Source organism: Astatotilapia calliptera, chromosome 8, assembly GCF_964374335.1.
Source record: "Astatotilapia calliptera chromosome 8, fAstCal68.1, whole genome shotgun sequence".
NCBI classification, from domain to species: Eukaryota; Metazoa; Chordata; class Actinopteri; order Cichliformes; family Cichlidae; genus Astatotilapia; species Astatotilapia calliptera.
In genome coordinates, this window is record NC_137429.1 from 9,624,447 (window position 1) to 9,646,470 (window position 22,024).

Sequence of the window (22,024 nt, forward strand, 5' to 3'; positions counted from 1 at the left end):
TCTCTGCTAAGAAAACAATTCATCTGTTGGTTTTTCATCTGGCACAAGTTGTTCTGAGTGTCAGGGTCAACCAGGTCAGGTGATCTTGAACTGAAAAGCGCACAACAACCACTAGCATCACTGCAGAGGAAGACATAAACACGGTGCTTGGATAGCTGCAGAAATATATGATATAAATACTGTGACACAAGGCAGTTGCTTACATATACACCCTGTATATTGAGTTTCTAAAGCAGCTTCGACTTTATAACAGCTACAGGTCAAAGGTCGCGCATCCAGAAGCTCTGATGTTTTCACAGAAGTATCAGCTTATTAATAGAACAGATAGAAAATAGAAAATAAGAACATGGCAGAATGAAAGAATAGAGCCTATGACCAAAATCAGGAAGCTAATACGTTTAGACTTCATATGAAAGATGGGTGTATCTTTAGCATCTGAAAAGTGAACCCAAGCAGGCTGTGACTCCTTTGGGTGCAGAAATATGAAGGCTATATGAAAGTCTACAAACATCACATTCATTTTGTAAATTATAGATTCCATTAGAGTAAAATAGAAAAGCTGAAGATAGCTCGGGCCCCGCCAGGTAGGGGGTGGTCCCAGAGGAAGAAGCAGAGTCATCCAGGCCAGTGGAAGGCGGATGGCCACGGCGGGGGGCCTGGGCCAGCACCACCTGATCATCCAGAGGAACATTTGCTGGTTTAAGTCTGTCAATGGAAACAACCTCCTGCCAACCCCCAAAGTCCAAAAGGAAATGCTTTCGGCCCGGTTGAATAACCCTAAATGGGCCGTCATACAGTGGACGCAGGGGAGGCCTATGAGCGTCATGCCTGATGAAAACAAACTGCGAAGAGTCCAACGACCTCGGAACAAAGGTGTCGGGCAGACAATGGTGCACTGGGCCAGGAACAGAAAACGACTCTTGGGGGACGGAGAGAAAGCACAGAGGGACCGAAGCACGGGGGCAGGCTCCTGGGCAAGTTCAACCAGGGAAACCCCAAGGTCTTCGTTAACGGTGCAGCACAACCCCAGTAAAACCCACGGAAGGCGGTCAACCCAGTTACCATCCATAAGAGAATTACGGAGCGTGGCCTTAACCGACCAGTGGAAACGCTCGCACATCCCGTTGGCCTGCGGGTGGTACGCAGTGGTTCGATGGACCTTGACCACCAGGCCATCAGCCACGGCAGACCAAAGCCCCGAAACAAACTGGGGGCTCCTGTCTGAGGTGATGTCCGAGGGGGGACCAAAACATGAAACCCACATTGACAAAAATGCCCTGGCCACCGCTGCTGCTGTAGTGGACACAAGAGGCACTGCTTCGGACCAGCGGGTTGTGTGGTCCACTACAGTCAAAACGTACGTGAAACCTTGTGACTGCGGCAGAGGACCAACCAGAACCACATGGATATGATCAAAACGCCTCCCTGGAACGTGGAAGGATTCGAGGGGCGCCTGCGTGTGCCTATGGATCTTAGCGTGTTGGCATGGGATGCACGCCACTGCCCAGTCTTTCACTGATTTACGAAGGCCCGGCCAAACGAACCTAGAGCTGACCAGCTTGACCGAGGCCTGGACGCCTGGATGAGAGAGGGCGTGTACTCAGTCAAAAATGCGACGACGCCACAAAAGGGGAACTACAGGACGTGGACGGCCGGTGGAAACATCACAAAGCAGGCTAGGCCCGCCGTTCCACTCTGGTCTGTCCTCGTTTGCACAGACCGAAGGGCAAGGATGTCCGGGGCGGCACGCTGGTCAGCGGCCATAGCGTCAGAGTCTGTGCCAACATAAGTGCACGGGACAGACAGTCAACCATCAGTCAACCTTCTGTAAACTCAGAAATGTCTGCCAACTGGTGCTGCTGGTGCGCGCGTGCATGATTTAACATATTTTACAGAAAAAGAGACAAATGATATTATCAGTATTCTAAGACTAATTTCTCCATTTCACAATTTAACTGTACTTTTTTTAGGCATTGGCCACGTTATGTAGTGGGTGTTATGTAGAAAGCACAAAAAACACCTCAAATAGAACCACAAATGATTATCTTATATACTGTAGTTATCTTGTCCAGTGGAAAAACAGTATTTTTACAGACAAATATAAATCTTTTTATTGGTACCATCGACTTGTTCTGCTCTGAATGACCTTCTACTTTTGATAATTTAAGTATCATTTTGAATGCTATGGCTATTTTTAGATTATTAGGACCGCTGCCTAAACATAAAGAAAACTGTTCTCAGTAAAGTTCTCATTGGTAAAGATTACTATGTGTGAACCAATGAAGTGGAATAAATTTGTCATCTGTAGTGTCACCCTACTGGCATAGACCCCCCCCCCAAAAAAAAAACAAACAAACAAAAACAAAACAAAACAGAGAGCAGAGAGAAAAAAAGAGAGAGAGAAGAATTTGTATTTCTGAGAAAACAAATTAAAGTGAAAGAGATTAACATTGAACCGAACAGGGCTCCACAAACACAATGTTAACAGGTCAGTGTCTGTCTATTGTTTTGTCCTATCAGGCTTAAAGTGGATTCACCGGGTGAATCAGTGAGAGAGCGCGTGCTGTACCCCACATCACCAAATTAAATTTACCCCTTTTACCCCTCCCAAAACACACATACGCACCGACTTCATAATGTATTTGGATCACTAATTCACAAACGCACACATGTTCTGCAATCCCATAATCCCACTCCAGATTGGGAACACCTTTAAGATACAATGTGATTATGATTAGGGATTATGATCAAATTATGACAGAGTGACAGATTAGACAGGGTAGCGTGCGTGTGTCGGGGAGGTGTGGTGCTGTCAAGGCGGACATTTTTGATAAAGCGTGTGCTATTACGCATCTTATGTTCTATCACATAGATACTGTTAGATTGTAGATGCTCATAATAAACATGGCCAGGATTTTAAATACTGAGGTCGGCCTATGTGAAAGTAATCCCTGTGAGCCAAAAGCTCATGCTTTAGCCTGCTCTGAGTGCTCAGTCTGACAATGCTTTGCAGTCTCTGAGCCACAGACTTTGAACTGTTGAAGGAAAATGGAGAGAACCCATGCCGACATGGGGTGAACATACAAACTCCACACAGAAAAAGCCTGGCCAAACCCAGAACCTTCTTGCTGTGAGACAATAGTGCCTACTTTTACCCGTATAACTAAAGTAGTCGCGTCTGTACTTGATAGACGTCAGAGGTCAAATTTCACAACAGCATCATTGAGCTACCAGTAATTTAGCATCTTGCCTAAAGACTTAAGCTTCATGTTGAGTTATGGACGTTAAGCACGGAAGCAGAACTCTTGGTACAAAAGGTAAAGTTAATAACCAACCATCCTGATACCTATTATCAGGGTTTGTTGAGCCAGCAATTGCAAAGAAAACCTGGCTATGCCTCACTTGCTTTGTAGTACCAACCCTACTGAAAGAAACTGAATCTGAAGGAAATGTGACGCCAAACAAGCTTTGATGTTTGAAAACAGGCAACCGGTTTCTTAATGCCTGAGTCGCGTCTGTTTATAAAGTGAAAGTGTGCTCCAAACATCAACAGATTACACATATACCGACAGTCTGCACAAGGCCACACACAAGTACACAGCATTAAAAAAAAATCATTCTCACTTCCAGCTGGTTAAAAATCCATCAAACAGCATTACATCCTTCAAATCCTGTATTCTCTCCATTGGCTTTGTATGCCTTATACAACTGAGTTTCAGAATTTGCTGCTTGGTTTTAAAGCACATTAAAGACAGGTCCCAAGCTAGGACTAAGACTGACTTCATATGAGCCAGCTCAGGAGATCAGGGAAGATGCACAGGAAAGAAGGCGAGGCACCGACTAGGGAGAAAAATAACTCAGGAGAATTTTCACTTCAGACCCAGCCACACACTCGGACAAAACCTGGTTCATCCCAAGGACCAAACTCCCAAACACAAGCTAAAGTGCTCAGTGCTCTACACTGGAGAAACCAAAAGCCAAACAGCTACTCCACAAATGCATGGCACAACATAGAAGAGCCACCTCGACAGGACGAGGCTCGTCTGTACATCAGCATCTAAAAGGACAAAGGTCACTCTTACGAGGATGCCAATGTTCACGTTTTGGACAGAGAAGACAGATGGTTTCAAAGAGGAGTGAAAGAAACTATCATCTTTGAACAGCAGGGGTGGCTTATGATACTGTTTGCTACCTAACAATGCAGTTTTAAGATCCCGTCCTAGGCGCCTCAACCCCCATTCAGATCTTGTGTCAGGTGATCTCAATGGGTCACATAATAGGGTGATGCAATGGCTTCACCCGAAACCTCTGCTGATAAGGACCCATGCCTTTTATCACACCTTGGCTCATGTGGTGAGTCACATGATCAATAGTGGGTCAACAACCCTCTAAAGGGACAATTCCCACTTGGCTTAAATACCTGGGATTCTCCACCGTTTGGTACTGAAGAAGCTTTTTGGATGAGAGGTGAAACATCTCAAGAAACTTAAAGACGTTCAGTTGCTTTCTTTCCAAGTTCCTTAGAATTATCATAGGTGGTATGATGATGCTCCCACAGTCCAAGGACATAGATATTTGGTTAATTGGTGCTTCTTAATTGGTTGTAGTTGTGAATGGTTTTCTGTCTCTCTGCATTAGCCTTGAAAGTCTGGGACCTATCCAGTGCTGCAAAGTAAGCTGATTGTGTCTAATGTGACAATAGCACCTTAGAGCTCTGAAACTTTAAACTGCATGCATTTAAACATTAAAGATTACCCATAGCCTAATAGGAGAGGTGGAAATCGCTTCAGTTTGTCACCAGATCAAAGCATAGTAGATAGTTATTGTTGGTGATAAGTAGGTTACAAATGCAACAGATCAGTTGTCTAATGTTTGTTCTAGCAGCTGCAAATCCAGAAGTGGAAAAGAGACAAGACAAGATTAGGACTGAGTATACAAACATTTATACTGAAGACATACAAATTCCATCGGCAATGACGCAGTTTGCTCTGTTCTAACTTTTCTGTGGCGTTATAAAAAGGTTGTATAATCTACAGTATGCAAGTCGTGGTCAGAGGTTTACATACACTCATCATGGGCATGCATGTCATAGCAATTTTAACAATTTCTTTGAACTGCTCTTTTCCCGAGGATTGCACATCTTTAATGACTTTAAAAACAAGAACTGAGTGCACAAGTCGAGATTTTCTCTAATCCACACATGGTCTAAAATATCCCCACGGGCTCAAATATATACATGCGCTCACCTTTTTAGTATGACTACAACTGGTAGTTTCTTTTTGCCAGCATAAAAAAGATCAGTTGGACAGTGGTCATTAAAATGACCAACTCTCAGAACAATTCAAAAGTCCAAAGGAGCTCAGTGAAGATCTAAAGAGAACTGTGACATATTGGGAAGGTCACTTTAACAAGGTGTGGATGAAAACCCAAACTGTCATGGTTGGGTTGTACAGGAACCAGTGAGGCTCAAATCTGCAAAAAAAATGGAAACTGCAGAAACACCAGTGTCACTATCCACAGTGAAGTGAGTGTTACATCATCATGGACTGAGTACCAATCTGCTTCAAAATCAGCACCCTCAACCTCGACTGAAATTTGGAGCTGTCCTCATGGACAAAGCAAATGCCTTCTGGAGAAAAGTTTCACAATTTGAGTAATAAAGATTGAGCTATTTGTCCACAGTGATAGAAAGCATGTTTGGAGGATAAAGTGAGGCGTTCAGACCTAAGAAAATTGCACCAACTGTCAAGCATGGTCGTGGTAATATCATGCTCTGGGGCTGCTTTCCTGATTGTGGTACTGTTACATGGCAAAGAGGATGGAATGATGGAGGACTACCTTCAACCAAAATATGTCTGGTTGAAGTGCAGCTTGCTAAGAGACATTTAACCAAATGTTAGTTTAGATATGTACTTGTGTACCCAAATCTTGTTTTTTTTTAAAGTAGCTACAGATTTATGCTATGTAAGCGTTCCACCCCCCCCCCCCCCCCCCCGAAAAGTTCAAAGAAAGCCTTAAAAGTCCAAAAGTACCAAGACATTCATTCCTATACTGAGTGTATATGAACACTTAAAACATTCTGTAAATAGCTTTAGGCTTAATATGCCTAATTCAATGATTAAATCCATTTTAAACACTTTTTATATGCCGTCTTTTTATTGTTATTTAAAAGGACAACAGCATTTTGTGCAATGCTTTCTTTAGCTTCCCCATTTCTCTAATTTTACAGTTTTAAGCACAAATGTCCAGCTCTGACAAATTCAGCATTTTCTGTCAAACCACTTCCTACATACTAGTTTTACTCTGGCGGTACACAAATGTTATTTCTACACACAACTCAAGACTCAAAGTGATGTGACTTCAGTTAGTGATTCACGCAGCCACCACAGGATCCTTGGCAGGTATTTTATTTCATATATAGACGCTTTCTGTAATCAAATGTGAGTGCAATCAAACAACAGCAATACAAACATTACCAATGCAGTCTGAGAACCAAGAACAGGGTTAAAACAGGGAGTTCACTCACTCTACACAGCGAGCAGCTAGTAACCTCATGGACAACATCCAAAACAAAGGAGAGAAAAAAACAAGGACAGTCTGCTGTCATGTGCACCTCCAACCGTCATGGTGGGGAGGAAGACTGAGGAGACTACTGAACTGCCTCCACCCCTTCTCCCCAATCCAAACCATCAACCGCGACGCCATGAGTCCAAGTTGCCCGCGGCTCTTCAGTGATAACCTCCCATTTCCCCATCATGATTATCATTGTCATCAACCTAACAAAAACAAGAAAAATAAAATCCAAATCATCTCTGCTTTTCAAACCTCAGGAGCCTATCAGTGTCCAGAGGTCCCTCAGGTTTAGTCCATCTCAACCAATGGCTGTCCATCCAGGTCGATTAGAAAAACCACGTAGCTGTACATGTAGAACCAAAGTCCTCATGCAGTGCCCTGCGAAGGTGGCACATCACATACGTGCACAGGTGGAAGAGGGGAGGGGGTGTGGGGGGTTTATGGTTTAGAGTGTCAGTGTGAGATAGAGGGAGTGTGTGTGTGTGTGTGTTTGTGTCTTTTAAGAGGGAAGAAGCAAATGTGTTAGGTGTTTATCAGACCTAGGAGCACAAAAAAAAGTCCAGGAGACGAAGAATTACATACAAAGTCTTTATCCACCATTTGTCTCCTCTTGGCCCTCCTCGAAACACTCTCACACACAAACACTCTCGCATACACACAAACGAACACGCACCACACACACACGATAGGTCCTCATGTCATTGTGAAGTCAGGCATCAACATTCAAGAAAAGAAAAGAAAAACAAAAACACCTCAATGGTAAAAATCATCTCTACCATCACAATGCTTCAGTTCATAAAATATTTTTTCAGAGAAGTGATTCAGGTTTTTCCTCCAGGTTTAAAGCAGTATGCGTGTGTGTAGTAGTTGTCTTCGTCATCGTCTTTGTCCCACTGCTGCAAACACACACACACACACACACACACACACACACACACACACACACACACACAACCAACATACGCACACTCACGCGCTCCAGCACACACCACGTGTCCTCTTTTAGTGGAGAAAGACATGGCGCAATGGAGAGACACTCCTCCCCGAGTGGACGCACGGATCACCAGGAGGAGACGGGGTTTCTTGCCGCAGCTACCAAGGGTCATCCAGGTCACCGGCACTCTGGGTGAGGAAAGAAAAGGAAGAGAGGTGTGCCAGAGTTGTTATTGTCAAGTCTATCATTGTATGTAGTAATTAAACTGCTCCAGAAGCCTTAAATAATGGCAAACCTTTAAACCTCACTGTCCCCCTCCCCTCCCCCCTTTTTTAATATATTCAAATTGAATGGCTAATGGTGGAAAGCCGTTATATTCCCCTGCACAACCAGAACCTCTGATGACTCACCTTGCGGAGAATCACGAGGCCAGCTGTCAGACTGAAAAACAGGGGAGGAATGGAGAGAATGGAGTCCCTATAGTCTACATGGCTTCCTCTCGCTCCTCGCTCAGTTTGAGTTTTCAAACCTGAGAGCTGCTTTTGTTTTAAAGGAGACAACTCTTTAAAATGTCTTCAAGCAGCCGAGACGAGGTCAAGGCTCGAGCTAACAGCTGACAGAGGAGAGCAAGGAAGCTTCAGCAGTTTCCGAATACTTCACAGCCTACACAGACACATACACAACACAATAAACGGAGTAAAGGTCTACTAAAAGTGTCAGGGAACAGTCCTGTATCAAATGTCACCATGTTGCATTGGGATTGGAATGCTTAATCATGAAAAACAATCACTTCTGAATGGAAAAATGTCAACTTTGAACCCCTGATCTGCAAGATGACTGATTTGGTACAGGGCCTAAACGAAAAATAGAAAAAAAATAAACCCCAAGACATAAATACATACAGTTAGTTTACAGTGAGACACTTGACACAAATCATTGCATTATACCTCAAATCCTTTTTATTTCTTATTTGCAGAACTAACCTGTTCCACACAACCACATAGAAATCATAGAAATACAGCTCATACATACAGGCGCGAGCACGCACACACACGCACGTACGCCGTTTAGCATTACCTCCCCTCTGATAGTTAAGTGCTTTAGATATTGAAAAGGTAAGTGCAGCGCATGCATTACCAGAATACAGGGCTTGTACAGACTCACAATAACCTCCATCTACCTGAATAAGAATAAACCCTGCAGGTCAAGCAGTCAGTTTCAATATATCTTTTACATCGAGGTAAGTGTTTAAGATTGACTCGATCTGTACAGGCAATGGCACAACCTGTGAGGAATATAATATGCTGCAATGTGGGTTTTTAAACAAAAGCTAAAAAGGACTCTTGGAAAACCTTGATTATTAATAATACCTTGAACTGAATACAGACAGAGAGCCATCGCACATGAAACATATCAACTGTAGTCCGAGTGTAATTCACCACAGGTGAACAGTATGACATCAGCCGTCCCACCGATATGTATACGTATCACTTTTGTAAGGTAAGATCGAGAAGGCAGGAATACTTGTGGTCGCCATCCCACATGGTGTGCTACCTTTAGACTGACAGAACTGATGTAATCAAAGCAGAGGAGTCCCAATGTCACCCATGTCCTAATCTTATCAGCAGTTACCAGTTTTTACAGTTTGCCTTTCACTGATCGATGCAGTGAAAAGCAGCTTTGGAAAAACTGCCAACAATAGGTTTGCAACATAGACTGTAAACAAAAGATAGCCACCATTATCTCGCCCGTTGGTTAGTGAGTTTTTACTGTTTTTGTATTCAAACTGGATTACAGAAGCGAGAAGGTAGACCCACCCTAAAGCATACACTGGTTTATCCACATTTTTGACCTGAATTGGGACCAAAATTTACAAAATGAGCATAATTTTGTATTACATATGACTTGAAACTACAAATTGAGACCATAAAGCCTCCACGGAGTCATATAGCAATAAGTAGGAGTGCATTTTTAAATGTATAGAACAGGAGTCGCTCTCCCCTGCTGGGAATTAGAAGGAATCCAGGTTTATGGCACTTCTACATACTTTACTTTTCAGACCCGGAACTACGTTCATCTTTTATATACAGTCTATGGTTCCACAGGTTATACTAATTAACGCTAACGTTCTGTTAGTAAGGCCCACGTTTCCAGTTTAAAATACTAGTGCTAAGCTGTGAACACGCCATCCAATCAAACAGCTGTTAGTACAAATGTAGGTCGCATCATACAATGTAGTGCTTAGCATTTTAAGATAATGTGGCTATGCGCGTGTTGCTGTAAAAACATAACAAAACAAACAAAAACACCTCAGTGCATGACTAAACATTTTTAGGGAGAACTATAATTGCTGCTCTGGCACCAAAATTTTATCCACTTAATAACTTTGCTTTCTACTGTTCAAAGAGCCTGAGTCTGAACATTTACACCCCCACCGCACTCTACCCCACCAACAACAGTATCAAGCGATTTATTATTTTTTATGTAATCATGTGGAAGCTGCAAAGACTTAATTTGCATCCAGACTGGTTTGAACAACCTACCATCGCTGAGCAGCTGATGGACTGTGTAACTGTCAAGTATCGCAAGCAATCAGAAACACACGTTTCAGTAGTGATTACTGGGCTCTTGCTCGGTCACTCAAACTCATGCAGACACACACATAAACACACATACAAAAACACAAGAAGAGTGTGTTCTGAGTCTGTAGATGGAGTAGGCCTGGAGACAGTGCAAAAGGTTGCACAGCTGCAGTTCAGAATGTCTCCTCGTGTTTTCTTTGTCAGTTCCTCCACTGTATGAAGGTGTGGGGGTGAGGCTTAAGGGTGGGAGTGAGGGTGGGGTCAGCCAGAAGCAAATACTGATAAATGTAAGCCATAGAGTGCAATGTTCACTTTGGCTTCACTAGCCACTTTTGCTTGTTATATTTTTATTTTGTTTACCATGAAAATTAGTTAATAAATCTGCTTCTGTGATCAAGTTTAAGTTTGGGAATCCAAGCCAAAGTGGTCAGAAGAAACAAAAAGGAAGAAAAATCAAAGAGTCCACATCTAAGGTATATAGATATATATATGTATGTCTCAGATACAGAACTTGAATGGACAGAAAAGCCCTTTTTGTTGTTCCTAATGAATTATTCAAATACAAAGCTGGACGTGGCCATTCAAGTTCTGCGATGAAGGACAGAGGAGGAGAGGTCATAGCACATCTCACTAGAGCTCTGGGATAGGATGGATGAGAGGGTGGTTGGGTATACAGGCAGGTGGTCAGTCAGAGGAGGGATCAGACTTTGGGATGGGCTCGTCTTGGCTGGCCTCCAGCTCTGCAATGGCGGGTGAGGGCGGGGGCGAAGGGGGAGAGGGAGGGGAGGCGGGTTCGTCCTGGTTGTCACAGTCGTCGGTCGTCCTCCTTCTCTCCCCTGCTCTCTCAACAGCACTCTCCCCCCGCAGATGGTAGGTAGCGAGGGACTCCTCCAACACCGAGCGGTACTGCCCCCGGTGGTGCATGCGGAACTGCCGAAGAGCCTCCAGCAGATGAGCTGCCGTGCTGCCACCTCCCTCCTCACTCTCCTCCTCCTCCTCCTCTCCCCCCGCACAGGCCTGAGGTGACACGCCAGGGTCAGACTCTGCAGGCACGCTCCATTGTCAAACACACACCAGCACACACATATATATATTTATATACACACGCGCACACACACACATATCACCTTACAATCAGCGGCACATCACACACACAGACATCTACCACACAACAGCATCACAGCATCAAGAGACATACTTGCACCAGACGGACAGGCCCATGCAAACGCTACCTCTGACCCTCTGACCAACAGTCCTTTGTGAGATTTGCTGTGTAGTGTAACGAGGGGAGGGGGAATTCATCAGTACCCACAAGCCCAAAGAAAAGAGCCTGCAAGGCTAGACTCCACTGACATTAATACAACAAATACACCCATGCATTTATGCACACACTTCTTCACATTCACCCTGGTGGGCCGTTCAAGACCTGACACTGATCTCGTCTTCAGAATGAAGATGTTTGTAAAAACGCCTGCAGCCTTCCTTAAAAGATGCTGGATGTGGGATTCTCTGCTCTAACATCATATCCATTTCCTGCAGTATAAACAGAGTGCTGAAGTTTAAAACGTTTCCAGTTGCTGTTATATTATTTGCAGCTGTAAATACTTCATACCATTTCTTTTTATTTATCTCTTAATAGTGACGGTGCGGTGTTACATATCGTAAATTACCCGAAAAAAAAAAAATCAGCCCAGTTGTATGATTTAATTTGATTGTCTGCAATAACATTACAACATTTATTTATAGAAGGTGCTAAGAAAAAAAATCTGTGACTCTGCCCTTAAAAACAAACAAACAAACAAAACAAAAAACTTTTGTGCTATCCAGATTAGATGGCTTTGTGGAAGTCCCTATCTGACCAAATCATTGTGGTTAAAGGTGCAAAATGAGCCAAAATTAAAAAATGACAACTTAAATCTGAGGTGGGTTTTAATTTTTTAAAGAACATTAGGATCACATCCCATATAAATGTGCTTGAATAGACAAATCAATATTTTTGAGCAGAATCATGATGCCGAGGGAGTGTTAACATTTAATTCAAATTAATTTACATAATCTTTGGCTTGAGATTTCTTAGACAAACACAGCGAGCACAATGCAGCATGGGTACTTTAATTATTGGGTAATTAAAGCACAGATGATCCTGACATTGTTTTCGTAAGCCGTGTGCATACCCGTTCTATGTAACAGAAGAATAATATCTCTAATCTTATTTTTTACTTACACCGATTTCCACATAGTCAAAAAGACATGAGACAGAAAACAGTAAGAAAGCCTAAGGCCTCTCTGGGATCGATACGGCTGTTGGGAGGATTTCTGCAAAATTTAGACACAGATTTGAATTATATTTTTACAAGATGTGAGGCTAGGCCTAGCTTAAAATTAGAATTTTGGATTTCGATCTATGAATTTTTTGCAGGGATTTTTTAACATTGTGAGAAAGATCAAAAACTGGACATTTCAGGCAGTATGTTCACAAATAAATATCTGATTGAAGACCTTATCTTGAATTTTAGGAAAGTATCAAAACCAAATCTGGGTTCAAATATCTTTCTAGATCTAATCACTCAGTGCTTTGCAGAAGTATGGCTTCCCGATGAGGTGAATAAAACTTTTTTTAAATGTCCTCCAAGCATTTGTTTAAGTGCACACACTGAGTATATGAAACAGAGGAACGAGAATCCACCTTAAATAAGCTGTGACTACCGAGTATATCAGTAACACGAAGTAAATATTTAATGTAACAAATAAAGCTAGCAGGTTCTTTTGAATGACTTTCTGCTGCTAGGTTTCCAAACACAAAAACCCCCCCAAACGTGCATTTTTCAAGCATTAACTATATGAAATCAATGGTTTAAAGGATATGCGCTCGCTGCTGAGAGGTTCAATAGGTTTATCGAGGTCTTATTATACATCCCATTTCGATGATAAATGTGAAATAGAAACAGACGCTTGGAGCTTCAGTGCTTTTCAACGTGGAATGCAGTCAACTGAGGCTCCCTGAACCTGTCAAGGTTATTCCGTTTATTCTATCCTCCGCCCTCTTTCACACTTATATCACATTCATTTTCTCTCGCTCTCACACATACATACAGCGGCACACAGAAAGAGTGTCCTTGTCTGGGCTGGTGTTTGTTTATGAGGTTATGTTGAGGCAGGGTGAAAGGCTGAAGAGGTGAAGGGCGGGGAAGAGTTCAGAGACAGGTTAACTCACCCCTTCTTCTTCTCTGTGAGGGTTCAGCCTGTTGTACACAGCCTCGATCACACTCCGCCTGCAAACACACAAACAACACATAGTTTCCTGCTTAGAGGAGACAAACAGCACCGACATAATGCAGCTTCTGTTCGCTCTCAGTAAATGTATATTGATTGAGGACTTAATGGAGCTAAAAGCGACTTTGTCAATTTTAGAGAATTCACCATTCATGCATATGACACTCTGTAATCTCTTCATTCATGTGTGCAGTCAGTTAATGTTGTGTTTTCTGCATGTGTTGGCTTTTTAATGTTTATCCAAAGTTGTTGTGGATGCAACTAAAGGATGCAGACACTTGCGTTTCTCAGTGTTTTATCGTCATCAAATCTTGAAAGGCTTTTCTTGTATAACTGGATAAATCCCAAACATAAACAATATATACACTTTTGAATTTGATGAAAAAAATCAAAACTTTTCACATCTTTAATCAACCCAGACTATTTTAACTTGTGGGTCATTATATACATCTAATGCTCTCCTAGTAAGACATGTTGCTAAAAACACATCAAACAGATTGACTGCTTATAAACCCAAAGAGCCAGATTTACAAGATGGGGCAAATTAGCATGAGATGGGAGAGGAAAGTTCTGCAAGTGTTCTACTAACAAGGTGCTAGTTCATAAGCAAAGATGCAGCCAATTTATTTCAATAATGACTAACACCATCCATCGACAGCACAAATTAGCGGGTCAGAAATGAGCAGGCGCGATAAGGGAGTGCGTATTCAACCTACTAAAGTAATACAATGTAAGAACAGGTTTTATCTCTGTGTTTAACGACACAACTCGAGCGTCACTTTAGACCACTGAGCAGTTAAATAAGAATTGTTGCTTTTTTGACGTAAAGGCGGAGTCTTCAGTTACAAATTGTTGGGAATTTTAGGTGGATAAATGGCATCTTTGAATATATAAGGTGGCGTATGGGACTGATTCTGTGAAGCGCTGCATTATAAAAAAATACTGGCACCTATGGTATATACTTGAAAATCCTAGGGGACTGACCTCTAACCTTGAGGTCTAGGTTACTGGGAATTTAACTTGTCTGAGATTTTTTGTAGCTGCACCTATGGGATGAATTAAAAATCATCCCATACAACATTTTCAGACAACCTGACCTCTGGCTTGACGTTGACGTCACTGAGATTCGAACTCAAAGAGAGATTTTTAATGGTAATAATTTGAAAATCTTACGCTCCCCATTCCCAAGTTATTGCATTCACAAGCTTAGGTGTTCATTCGGCCTGTCGAGGCGACGACAAAACCATTGTCATGAGCCATTTTGGCTGAAGGGTAAAAACTATTCCACCTTCTAAACCTGAAATGTGTTTAACATTAACCAGTAGGATGTGCAATATAAGAATACAAAACCTTACTTTCTGGCAGAGCTGCCTGACCCCTGTGTTAATAAAGTTTCTGTTACTGTGCCATGTATATAAAAACGTGTTTTTTACCTGCATGATGTGTGATGGTGCAGGTAATCGAATGTATCATTTTAACTTAAATTTAAGAGCACTTTAATAGCTATATTTAATAGCTGTATTTTGACAGACATTTTAGGCTGCATGTATTAGCTATATACTAGAGAGAAGGTAAAAAAGCAGTCACAAGACTCCTCACAAGTTCTGTGAACAGATCTCTGTTAAATTCAATTAAATGTGGTTAGATTTTGATTTTACATCAACAATACCAGTAATCACAAAATACCAGAAATATGGTGAGATCAGATCTAACCATGGCACTCCAAAGCATAACCTTGCCCTTCATAACGGCGATAAGAAATGTGCTATGAAAACAAAGCTGTTTTTTGTGACGAAGGATTCAACTTCTAGTTCATCGCACAGTGTTAACATTCTGCCGATAAATTTCTATGGAATGAATCTATTCAAATTTTCAAGCCTCATAATAATAACTATATACAAGTTTTAAGTGTAGAAAGAGTAGATTTTTGTTGTATATTTACTTGCTGGCCAGGCCTCCACCAGGAGGAAGGTTCGGGATGTTCTCTGAGGCAATGCTCCTTAGGACAGATACCAGGTCAGGGACTCCAGCCTCTCCACAGTTTCCCATAAGCTCTACAGACAAATGGAAAGATGTCAAGAGCTATAATACAGAAAGTTATACACCATTTTTGGAATTTAACCACCACCTTTCTCTACAAAGGCTGAGAATTCACCCATAGTAAATCAGATAAACCCCTGCTTGCCTTCTGCTGCGGCACTCAGTAGAAGACTTCAAATATTTGTAATACCTAAAAAAGACTTATTATGTCGAAGTTATATAGATATAGACAGCACCTAAGCACTGTATGTGGCCTTGTGTGTTTCACTTAACCTTTAGAAACAGGCTCAACTATAACTAAACACTTCACAAAAACCAACCACAAGTTTCAACCGCAACATATCAGACGTGACAGTTTAAATACTAACAAGAAAGATGCTGACAGATAAATAGCAATGTTTCTCTTTTTAAACAACAGTATAAAGACTGTGCTGTTGAACACAATAATAAATACAGTACATATTCTAAATTTTGTTATTATGTTTGTGCTAGAGAAAGTTGTTTTTCTGAGCTTGCAAACTTAGCAAATTGTTTTTTAAGTGCATAACCTTGAACTTTAATTAGAAATTGTGTGTGTGTGTGTGTGTGTGTGTGGGGTGGGGGGGGACTGAATAAGCATACTAAACTCTTCACAGCCTGGTGGTGAGTGAATGTTGGCTTTTATTGAAAGATAAAAGTAAAGAAAAGGGATGTCCTTAAAGGCAAAATAAGAATTATTGCAAACCCAAAATCATACAGTCATAGTTTGCAGGTTTGTTTGTGTGTGTTCAGAATGCTGACCCTCAACACGGGTTTCCAAGTATTTATCCAATTCCTCTTCCTTCTTCACAGCCTCCTCTGAGATCTTGGGAGCCGCAGAGAAACACACCAGCACCACACTCATATTGTCCCTGCTCCCCTGGAGAGCAAAGATTGGAGAGAGAGAATGAAGAATGCGTTTCTTAAGCTGGAGGGCCAGTGTAAAACACTACATTAATTGGCATTTATAGGACACACACAGTTCCTTGGCCTTTAACCAAATGGGTAGCCACCTTGTCATTACCTTGTAAAACTCCAATTGGTCACAGTAATGTTCTGTAAGTGTACAGTGTCTCATACATCACAAAAGCCGCTGCAGTGGAGGAAATTTATAGCAGCGTGTGGCGTACAGCAAGGTAAAAATAACCAAGGTGCTGTGCACTCACTGATTCTTGGAGTACCCAAGACACAAAATAAGTGATGCAGAGTGTAATAGTCTAATAGATTCTGCTAAAGCCATTGGATAATGAGAGAATTTAAAGCACCAGTGCATTATTCATCACATTGTCTTTCACTGTGAGACATAAAGCATTTTAAATATTTAGATGTGTATTATTTTTGTTACACTCAGCTGCAGTTGTCCATCTTTTACTTTAATATGCTATATTTGGTCTTTTTATATGGCATTAGATTTCTATTACGAAAAGTGGCAGCTGTTTCCCACAAATACACTTCACTTAGGCGAGGTGCCCAGGCATGTGAACTGCTGTCCAAGTGTTTCTGACAACTCATTTAGCACTTTAAAAAAATCCATCAGGGGCATGACACCATCCATATACTTCTGGACAATTGTTCTCTCATATTTGGTAGTTTAGTCAGTGCTAACCCCGACCTGGTCTTCTGTTTCCCAATCAATCAGAAGTTTTTATAATCCCTTATCAGATAGTCTGAGTCTAAGATTGCAGGATGAGATTCCAACAGTAGTCTTTTTTTCTGCTCTGGAGATTCCAGCATAAACCGGACGGCCACTTTAACTGGAGCCTACAGCTAGTGGAAACTCCTTCATATGCTGCTACACTGAGCTCACTGAGTCTTCAGAGTTAAACAAGGACAACCAGCTGCAATTGGAGTCAGTCTTCATTTTTCAAACAGTATTGTTTAAGATGCGTGTCTCTCTGACACCCTCAGAAATAGCTTTTGGATTTACTCTAATAACCAGATCTGCTCTGACATTTGGTATACTAGAGTAAATAGTCTTCAAATACTTTCCCACCAGAGCAAATCAGCCTTCTAAACAGATTATTACCTACACATTCACCAAGCTATTGTTGGTTTGCATGCAACAAGTAATCTTTCAGACATTTGTAACTGTGATACAGCTCGGCCCCATGGAAATACATTAAAGTAAAATTTTGCATTTAAAATCATAATCCTATCAGTAAAACTAGTCAAAACAACTCTGTTTCTGCCCACTTTCACCTTAAATGTACACCATATATGAGAAACAACTTACCTTATGCAAGCAGGTGTCCACCACTGAGTTACAGACCTTCTCAAGGTCGTCACACACCAGAAGTCGTGAATGGACAAACTCACACAGCTCCTCGTTGGACATGACATCCCAGATCCCATCGCACGCCAGGACTATAAACTCGTCTCCTTCGGCTACCCGCTCCAACACACATACCTCAGGCTCGGGGCTCACCAGCTGCTCCGTGGGGCCCTTACCATCCACACATTTGTAGTCGTAGTCCCCCAGGGCCCGGGACACAGCCAGGGAACCGTTTACCCTCTGGATCATGACTGAGCCGCCAGCATTCTGGATGCGCTCCTTTTCACGTGGGTTGCAGGGCTTGTGGTCTTGGGTGGAGAAGCCCACCTTGCTGTCTCGACTAAGCACAGCCCGTGAGTCACCGCAGTTAATGAAGTAGAGGTGGGTCGGGCTGAGCAACACGCATACTGCCGTTGATCCGCTGCGGTCCAGGCCCTGCCGCAGGTCTGAGAAGCTGCGCATATACTCGTCAATGTTCAGGAAGCCAGAGCGGATGCCGTCTTTCACGCCTTCCACGGAGCTGGGTCCTGAAGCAAATTCAGCCCCTCCTGACAAGATGTGCTCCAGCAGGTGACCAGAACAGTAGTTGGCCACCCGGGAGCCAGCGTGACCATCGTAGACAGCAAAGAAAGACCAGTCGGTGAGTCCATGGGGAAGACCCACCACAGCTGTGTGGGCGTCCTCCATTTCCACCCTCCAGCCTTGCATGGAGCTCAGGCCGTAACGCAGCCCATTGCCCTCACCGTGGGCACTATGTTTCTCCGTCTTCGGCTTGTCCAGGAATGCACCCATTGCTGCCTATAGCTAGAGAGTGGAAGAGAAGAAGGCAACTCAGTAAACATTGCACTATAAACAGCAAAGACAAAGAAAATAGTATCTCTTGCACAAAGTCAGTAACTTTGACCACACCATAAACACCAACTTTGTAAGTTTTTGAGTTAGACCTATAGCCAGTGCTCCCACACATAGACTTTCCTATAGGTAACGACCAAGGTATGTTAGTCCAAGTAATTCTATCATGTTTCTGTATAGTAAACATTCCACTCATCCTTTCAGTTTTCTGTTTCCCTAATGACAAACTGACTAGGCAACTATTGTGGTAGTTCTCAATATCACTGAATGTCTTCTCCATAATGTCTATTGATTGGATAGACTGTTTCATTTTCATTTGGCTGTTTAGCGGATCATCTACCTCAATCTCACGAGGTAGCTTGGATAAAATGAGATGGCTACATCAGCAAGGGCGCTATAAGACCTTCTCCAAATTGCACAACACTGGACATTATATTCTTCATTTCCAGTTAATACTTGTACAGCTGCTGTTATTGTGTATATATTTATTTATATTTCTTCATACATTCTTATATAGTTCTATATTGTGTATTTTGTTGTACAGTTATTTCATTTTTAACCTTAATTTATATTTTATTCCCTCCTAGTTAAATTTACCCTTTTTAATTTTTCATATTTATTTCCTATCTTATTCCTTTTTTTTTCTTTAGGTCACGAGCAGTTGTCCAAGCATTTCACTACATATCGTACTGTGTATGACTGTGTACGTGACAAATAAAATTTGAATTTGATTTGAACAAATCAACATGTGAACCAAAATAACTGCCCAAGATGGAGGCAGACGATCAACTGTGGTAAACACTAGCAAGAAGCCAAAAGAAGAATAAGACGATGGATTTTTGTTATAGATAATTTAAGAACGCGTTGGCACACACGTGTGCACCCTGTGAAAATAATTATTTGGACAGAGACAACTTTTTACTAATTTTGGTTCTGTGCACTACAGAGTCTACACATTATGTCCATGTACATAACTGGAACATGTTAGTGTTCAAAGATATATAGAACTAACTGTATTCCAGTTGTGTGGGAAACCCTCTGCACTGATAAACTCATTAAGTTGATGCATGTTATCATATATGAATAACTGCACATACTGACCAAAAAACTATACATTGAAGGTCTTCACGTCAGTTCCAAATTCTAAACTTTAACTCCCATGTTGTAAAATGTAATAATCCAGAATTGTTCAGACTATGCTTAGAAAACAGCAATACTGAAATAAACAATTAATGACTGCATTTATAAATCTTATTGTACACGTTTGATAAAAAGCCATTTTCAGTTCACAGATCACAACTTTGGCAGTTCTATAACAGAATAGAGATGGCACGATACCACTTTTTTATGTCCGATACCGATACCGATATCATAAATTTGGATATCTGCCGATACCGATATGAATCCGATATAGTGTTTTTTAATCAACAAAACTGTTTTTTAAATATCTTGCTGCATTTTGTATAAGTTCATACTCAAGTTTAAAACAACAACTACACTAAAGCTATTCTGTTATACCTGTATGCAAAAAAAAATATTTCATAGTTCAGCAATACTGATCAATCTAATAAACTTAAACCTACACCATCCTCCCTATTCTGGTATTTTAAAGAGTACTTAGCATATATATTAAGCAACCTAACTAATAGAGTTCCAACTCCCAGCAACAATAAAAATAAATAAATAAAAAATAGGGAACCACCCCTCACGCTCCACCTCATGATGCTTAATCGACGTAATCAACCTTAATTTGATGCAGTGTGAAAAAAAAATGCACAGAAATCAATTATTTTTCAAGAAATATTAAATAGATTCAACATCTTTCTTCAACAAAATTGCAGACTGCACAGATGGTACCTTCCCAAAGGAAAAAGTACTATAGCTTACTAGGGTATATATATTAGACTTAATAGTTACTATATACAGTAATTGACTTCTATTCATTTTACATCAAATTAAAACTTTGGGTGTCAGATAATTATTTATTAAAAGCTAGACATTTTAAATGAGAATAAGAAAGAAAAGTATGTCTTTGTGCCCCCTTTTCCCTGTTCATGCCCTATCGGCCCCCCTGGCTAAACTTTGCTAGATCCGCCCCTGCACAGTTACCAGCGTCAGCTACGTAGAAAAAGATCCTGGAGTAGAAAGTAATATTAAATACATTCTAACAATAGCTGATCAAGCTTAAACGTGCTGCTGTTGTTCAGCCGCTGGTTTCCTCTTTCTGGTGCAAAGTGGGCCAAAAGCAAACTAGAGTCACGGACAAGCCGATCAGCTGATCGTTAAGCAGTTTCATGATTGAAGTAGCAGCAAGAAGAGGCAGTCGTTTGTTAAGCTTAACGCAGGAATGCTTTACAAACATTCAGAGATGGACTTACACACTTGCTTTGCGTCTCTCGGGATAACTTTATCGGAGATGAAATGCCGGGTTGCTAGCGAAGCTCCACATGCTATCCAGACCACCGACAGGTCCCGCATGCCACAGCCGCTCTATCACGTGATGCATACTGCTCCAACGTGCTAACGTTCTGAGGTGAGTTACGGGGTGTTGCAAGTTTTGTGAGGTGCTTTCGTGATATTTAATGGATCGGATTACATTTTTTATTTTTCTCCGATATCCGATCCAGTAATTTAGGTCAGTATCGGACCGATACCGATACGTAATATCGGATCGGTCCATCTCTATAACAGAACACAACATTCTAAAGTGCATATAATAATGTGCTTTGTACTATAAATCTCTCTAAATCACCGGTTTTTGATGTCAGTAGTTCAGTAGGTTGCTTCATACCGTGAGTACTGAAAGCTTTTAATTACTCAATGGAGGGTGAGAGCCAGAGATCCTGACAAGACAAAGATAGCTGAGGAGGAACCACAGAGTCGAGGATTACACTGTGGAAGCTTCACCCAGCACACAGAACCTCTTTCACTCTGAACACACAGTAACTAATACCATTAGTTAACTTGTTGTCGGGAAGTGGAGAGGCATTACTGAATCAGCAGGGCATAGATTCTCTGCTGCCAAGAGCTGAATTAAATCTCACTTTGAGTCGTGTTTGGTCTTTTCCTCAACATAAACCTTGTTCACTTAAAAAGAACCGCAGAACCTCTTTGTCCATGAGTTAATCACAATCAGCCTTTTAATTATTAAAGCCAGTGGCGTCAGGCGGGCAGACGTCATTAGTTCTTAACATTTCAAGGCCCTGTGTATCCACGATTTCAGGAGAGATTTTACTGCAGTGGAAAGTTAGCAAGTATGCTATGTTATGATGCAACAAATGCAGAGAAACTGTAGGACTGCTCATTAGGAAGCAATTTACTAGAAATGTACAAGCTTTTGTCATCTCTGTACCTTGCCAAGGACATTGTGTGTTGCTTTTGCAACAGCTGAGTCGGGCTCAACTTATCTGATGGAAAACCCTATACTGTTAGCACACCAGCTGTGAAAACAGCAGATTCATTTGAAGTCTATACTTTGCT

At 41.6% G+C, this 22,024-nt stretch overlaps 1 protein-coding gene across 2 annotated transcripts in view; it reads right to left on the reverse strand.

Moving 5' to 3' along the window:
- Positions 1-6,391: 6,391 nt before the first annotated feature.
- ppm1bb (protein phosphatase, Mg2+/Mn2+ dependent, 1Bb) overlaps positions 6,392-22,024 on the reverse strand; it is a 28,007-nt gene continuing 12,374 nt past the window's right edge. The window contains exons 2-6 of one of the 2 annotated variants that reach the window (XM_026178359.2): positions 17,654-18,496; positions 16,183-16,300; positions 15,305-15,416; positions 13,304-13,361; positions 6,392-7,695 (exon numbers count right to left, since the gene is read on the reverse strand). In XM_026178359.2, the coding sequence (XP_026034144.1) occupies positions 7,666-7,695; positions 13,304-13,361; positions 15,305-15,416; positions 16,183-16,300; positions 17,654-18,484 (1,149 nt within the window). In that variant the 5' untranslated portion in view covers positions 18,485-18,496 and the 3' untranslated portion in view covers positions 6,392-7,665. Of the gene's footprint in view, positions 7,696-10,418; positions 11,107-13,303; positions 13,362-15,304; positions 15,417-16,182; positions 16,301-17,653; positions 18,497-22,024 lie in introns of those variants that run through there. The other variant, XM_080305034.1, reaches the window with a different exon arrangement.